The sequence below is a fragment of the Haliotis asinina genome, chromosome 8 (assembly GCF_037392515.1).
Source record: "Haliotis asinina isolate JCU_RB_2024 chromosome 8, JCU_Hal_asi_v2, whole genome shotgun sequence".
In the NCBI taxonomy this organism is placed as follows: Eukaryota; Metazoa; Mollusca; class Gastropoda; order Lepetellida; family Haliotidae; genus Haliotis; species Haliotis asinina.
Genome location: NC_090287.1, coordinates 3351562 through 3357630, shown reverse-complemented (window position 1 = coordinate 3357630; position 6069 = coordinate 3351562). Strand labels below are relative to the sequence as shown.

Sequence of the window (6069 nt, the reverse complement as noted above, 5' to 3'; positions counted from 1 at the left end):
TTATGGAGACCATTTGGAAACGACAATGAACTACATGCGTTACGTATCTGTATGAACTACATGTCTGATATTTTAAGTTCTTGATAGGATAAGGAAACGGGTCCAGTCTCTTGGAAAGTCACGCAATATTAGAAAGATCCATGGTGTGTGTAGTTCTAACAATCTGGCTGCTGAAAAATGAATGTTGTAGTTCCCTTCCTCCTCTTTCAAGCCATTCGTCCTGCTTGGACGACAAAGCCGACACCCAATACCGTCGTTGACAGCCTTGCAATGTCGCTTCTGGACTCAAACATGAAACAACTGCAAACCGAGATGTACATGATGGTTAGCGAGTTGGCATCTCTTAAAACGGAAAACGCTGATCTGAAGGCAACGTTGAAGACTGTGCACCAGAACAACGCGACACACGCCCTTTCCACGATGCAAACGGATCAGCAACTTCTTCAAAACTCGAATTTTCAGTTATCACGTGATGTGCTAACTCTTTAAAGAAAATGGCAGACATGGAAATGAAAACTGCAGATTTAAAGCTAAGAATTCCTATCTGGAGAACAGCATCCTCGCAGAGCAAGTAGAGAGACATGACCTCGAACACAAGGTCACCAACTTGTCTGGAAAGCTAGTGTCATGCAATAAGGATCTTCAAAACCAATGGAACAACCAGTGTCAAGAAAACCAAAAACTGACGCACACACTGACTATGTTAGAAACGCAGCAAATGCGTTTGAACTCTTCGTTTCAAGTTCAGATGCAAGACAGAAAACAAGAAAACAAAAATCTTAATGTTTCGTGTGACAGTTCAAAACGTGAGACTTAAAATCGAGACCTTCTTCATACTTTACGGGGCCTAGCAGTTGAAATCATGGTATTGCACGAGGATATTGGTCTGCTCAACACGTCAACCGCAGCCGGTGACGTTGCCAGAAATGTGTCAGAGCGGTCATTTGAGAAGTTAAGCAAAGATTTAACCAGCGTTGCCAAAACAAGTCCAGGCAGTGGTCAACCTTGAAAGTGTGAAGACTTCACTAGATACTCGCTTAATGAATCTAGGTAAGATGTAGACTTGGGCATTCACTGATAAATGTTACATGACCATACGTCTATATTCTGTAAACCTTGTCATATGGCCAAGAAAAGTACTTTATGGATAACAACTTCTTTATTTCTATGATGCGACGGTTCGGTATAGCTTCTAACACCGTTTCCAAGCAAGAGTAAAGCAATACAGCACAAAACCAGCATTTATACGGATACCAGGGATTAAGTAAGACATGCAACTTGTAGGTCACATGCAACGTATAACACAACTTTGCAGATTCTAATACCTTTCGGCGTGCATTTATCGAAACAAATCATCAAAAATGTCAATTCAACCTTTGAAGTTGAAGAAAAAAAACGATTCACCAATTTCCCCCCAAGCGCTGGGGAAAAGTGGTTTTAACAGCTATGCAGCGCTGCGCCCATAACGCATGTGCAGTGAGTAGATTCGCGGAGCTTGAAACAGTATGCCAAATGGCAACATGCATGTTCAACTTCAGTTACTGATCATTTGCAATTTGAAATTAACACCTATCGGGCGTATAAGCCATAAACAATGAGCCGGCTAAACGTATCGGCAAATGAACCAGTGGCCAATGACAAGGCGTCGATACACGAGTGCCCTGACTGGATTCGGTAGCGCGGCTGCATCGTTTCGATGGAGGTAAACCCAAAATACAAAATATTGCACTTTTGATTTGGGATTATACGCTCATAATTTTGTTTATTTGTTTTCTAACAATCATCAATGCATTTTATATGTCACGAACAAGTGATAACTGTGCTTTAATTATGGTTAATTTGTTGGTTGCTTGTGACCTTAAAGGGAATGCATGAAGGGATTAACAATAACAACAATGTAATAATACTGCAGTAGGAGGAGGCCAATGTTGAAGAGACGGAACAAGATATACATAGCAGATGGAGTATGCAATAATGAAAAAACAACTTGGAGGAAGCTAGAGTAAAACAAGATATACATAGCAGATGGAGTATGCAATAATGAAAAAACAACTTGGAGGAAGCTAGAGTAAAACAAGATATACATAGCAGATGGAGTATGCAATAATGAAAAAACAACTTGGAGGAAGCTAGAGTAAAACAAGATATACATAGCAGATGGGATGGGTAGTAATACAATGATAATAAGAAGAAGCCAGGGTATACATAGCATGTGGGTTGAAGCCAAGGTATATTTAGTCGGTGGGATTAACTGGCAGTGATGGTTGAAGTGTCCTGTTCTGTTGTATTTATCAGTTCATTGTAGGCGGAGGGAATGAGGTATCCTTGGTCTCTGTTCATTGAAGGCTTGTGTCGGCGGATTTGGACTGCTACTTTCAGTTTTCATTTTTCCTTTGAGACATTCCTTTATGTTCTCTTACTTAATCCCTGTTACATGTATAAAGCCGATTCTGTGCTGTATTGCTTTACTCTTGCTTGAACACGGTAGAAGAAACTATAACGAAACGTCGCATCATAGAAATAAAGAAGATGTTATCCATAAAGTAGTCTACGTTTCTGTTATCCATCAACTTCTAAAATGCCAACCAAACATATCACATGACCAAGATTCTGTATTCTGTCCTTGAACATTCATTATACGATGCCATTTAGAAAGTGGTCAAATGCAACTTATGTCATATTTGGGATTTCACTTTCTAAGTAAAGTACAAATTGTCATCCACGCGCAGGAGTCTATATTTTGTAAGTTAAGATCACATGGCCATCAGTATAGAACATATATATGGCCAAGAGCCTATATTCTGTATGTGAACTTTGTCACATATAGTAAGTCTATATAATACATCAAAAGCTGTCCAGTAGGGAAACAAAATGCAACGCTGTGAGCATGACACACGTAAATGGCATTATTTTGTAACTCGATAGTTAAAATATCTGTACAGTTGTCGTTGATTCACATATAATTTGGAGTTGTGAAATAAAGAACTTGCATGTCATCCGTAACATGGCCTACACTTTCCATTTCCCGAAATGACTTTTTACATTTTCACTGTTCCTCAACAGAGCAAGGACCGAAGGTCTACTTCGATGTACGTTTTCCTGACTTCAAAGTAGCAGGCTTCTCCAACAATATAATGATGCACTCAAGTTCAACGACATCAGATACAACGTCGGCGGAGGTTACAGCTCCACAACTGGGAACTTCACTGCTCCCACAAGCGGGATGTATTTGTTTCTGTTTAACGGAGTCAACGATTACGAAAGAGGCGCCGTAAAGAGTTTTAACCTAAAAGTGTGGCTAGAAGAGGCAACAGTTGCTGCGACCACAACCTCAGGGTCCGAGTCTGGTTCTGGAACGGCGTTTGCTGTTTTGGAGTTATTGGCCGGAGCCAGGTTGTATGTTAATATAGACCACGTCGTTGCATCTGACACGCTGATCGGTCAGTATTTTACCAGTTTTATGGGAGTCAGGCTGTTTTAACTCATTCTGACTTCAAAATAAAGCTGATGAAGTGTTCTCAACGTGTTTACTCATGATTCCACAGCGTGAACGTGGATTATACTGCGGGATGCAGTTCGAACAAATGCCCCAGCCGAATGTCGCAGAACAATCGAAAGTGACACATGACGTAGCCGCCAACAATTTTAGAAAACAGGGATGCCATAACTTGTGATCAAGAAGACCCGCACATTTATTAGATGTCAGAGATACAAGATAATCAAAGTTTATCTTTACAGTTTATTTTGTAGATATCACAAGTATGAGGGAAACTGAATTTAATAGCTATTCTAGAACTTGTTTGGTCAATAACAAAGCATGCGATTTCTGGCACCAATTGACTTAGTGCAATAAGCAAGGAGTTGTTGCCCATAAGGTGGCATGCAATATTAGCTGAACTAGTGCAATGTCGAAGTGTTTGTTGCAGACCAGACGCTGGACATAAAGATATTGATACGTCAAACTCAGTCTGAGTAAACTTATCCTCAGTACTTTTCGTTACACTCCACTGTTGAGTCTAACAAAACCTTATGGGAGGTCGCGTCAGGTAACCTTTGAGATTGACCAATCAGAACACAGCTTACCAGATCGCGAAAGTGGACATTCGCACATACCTTTTGAACGTTTTATCTCGAAAAGGTTCCTATCCGAACGATTCCGAATGCTATTTAGCGTACGCTTGTTTCCGGGTGATGCACACGGCGTACGTACAACCATGACAACGGTGAGTAAACAGTCGCTGAAAGTAGTGTTTTAGGCAATATTCAAGGATGTCATCTTGCGGAGATATTAACTAATGGTAACAATGTCAACAGAAACCCCAAACTGTATATACTGCAGGTCAAATAACTGTGTTATATGCGGAGTTCTGTTTGTAGAGAGATCTGTATCAGTGACCTGAATATTTTGAAAGTCCCTCCGATCCCTAAATAGTAGCCGTTGTCTGATTGGTTAAATCGATTTAACCGTCTCGCGTTTGATTGGACGGTCATTGGTTACCTGACGCTACCTTCTACTAGGTTTTGTTAGACTCAGTGATGGAGTGTAACGAAATACACTGAGACTAAGTTTACTTAGATTGACGTCAAACTAGAACATTACATTTCAGACTGAATAGAGGTTTGATGCAAGATGTATTCTGATACTTCCTGAAGAAGCGCACGCATGTACGCACGCGCGTACGTACTCCCCCCCCCCCTCACATACACACACATTCTCTCTCACACACACACATTCTGTCACACACACATACTCTCTCTTTCTCTCTCTCCCTCTCTCTCACACACACACACCGCACCTAACAAATGGTAACCCTTCAATGTACGACTGTCAGTAATACAAGCTTCTGTAGCATGCATTATCCGCGATCAGGAACGGTATATTGCCTAGCGAGCGAGGACGCGTGTATCAATAAAGTAATGCCCTTTACAATTTTACTAACAATGGCGCATTATATATGATTTCCAATATTACTTTTGCTCTCAATACAGAGGTGAAATTTTGATTGTTTCCAACCCCCAAAGAAAATAAATCACCGTCACATGTATGTCAGTGATATTAGAAATCAAGTTCTTTGCGTATCAAGAATACCTTGTCTTTTACCAGGTATGTTCGGGATCAAAACTGGATTTGGTAAAATACATTAATTATGTAGATCTTAATTCACTGAACGTATTTGTTTGATTTTATGAAACATTGAATTTAGCTTATGTCAGTATTTTCTACTTGTTGAAGTGTTGAAACAATTTTGATGTTATGGTTTTGTTTAGTACAGCAGCCCTATATCAACCAAATGTAAACATTGCAAATTGAAGCAATGAAAGACGATCAGGAGTCCTTGGATAAAAAGGGAACTGAAGCCTTTGTCATGCCCAGTTCATTCACAAGACTATTCTGAACTCTTGCGTGGGTGAAGATTACTTTGTTGGCCATGTGACGAGCATGTGGCATGGTGAGTCGTCGATCATCAATAATCATTTCATGTTGTCCTGGACATTTGTTTAGTGTTTGCAGCTGGAGATCCCGGAGACATCGAGTCGTGGCCTTCTGTTGCAGCACAGGTAGTCTTGACACAGGAAGGAGTCCCAAAGGAAGGAACCTCACGTATGACACCATGCTCAGATGGATGGGTGTTATAGTTCAAGGGGAGATAACTTATTATTTTTTCAGTTTTATGTGTCAACAAAGAATAACGCTATATGCTAGCAAATGTATGCTGTCAGAGTGTGTTGTTCAGCAGCATCCTGTGAGTATGTAAAGTATTGTACAGTGCACACATACATTATGTGTACTTTCAATCCTTCGTAGTGAGTACTTCACCTGCCCTATCTAGGTATCACAGCACACGCCAATTACAAATCCAAGCTGCTAAAAGAACAGTTCAGTTGTCACATAGTTCTCGCATTAGATGCAGTTATGTTCGACGTAACGTTTGTCTATGTTTAGTATATGACATGAAAGCTAATCATGAGCAAGTCGGAAACATTAACTTTTCAGCGCTCAGAAACCTTTTGTGTGCCTTTTCCTTTTATTAACACCCTACTTGCTGCTCAAAATTCCGATTTGAATAA

The 6069-nt window shown here is 40.3% G+C and overlaps 1 protein-coding gene across 1 annotated transcript; it reads left to right on the top strand.

Annotated features, from left to right (window-relative positions):
* The first annotated feature begins 718 nt into the window (after nt 1-718).
* LOC137294315 (cerebellin-3-like) lies at nt 719-3481 on the top strand. The gene is given in 4 exon segments (XM_067825313.1): nt 719-979; nt 981-1050; nt 3064-3131; nt 3134-3481. Coding segments are annotated over 4 exon segments (747 nt in total).
* Nucleotides 3482-6069: the final 2588 nt, after the last annotated feature.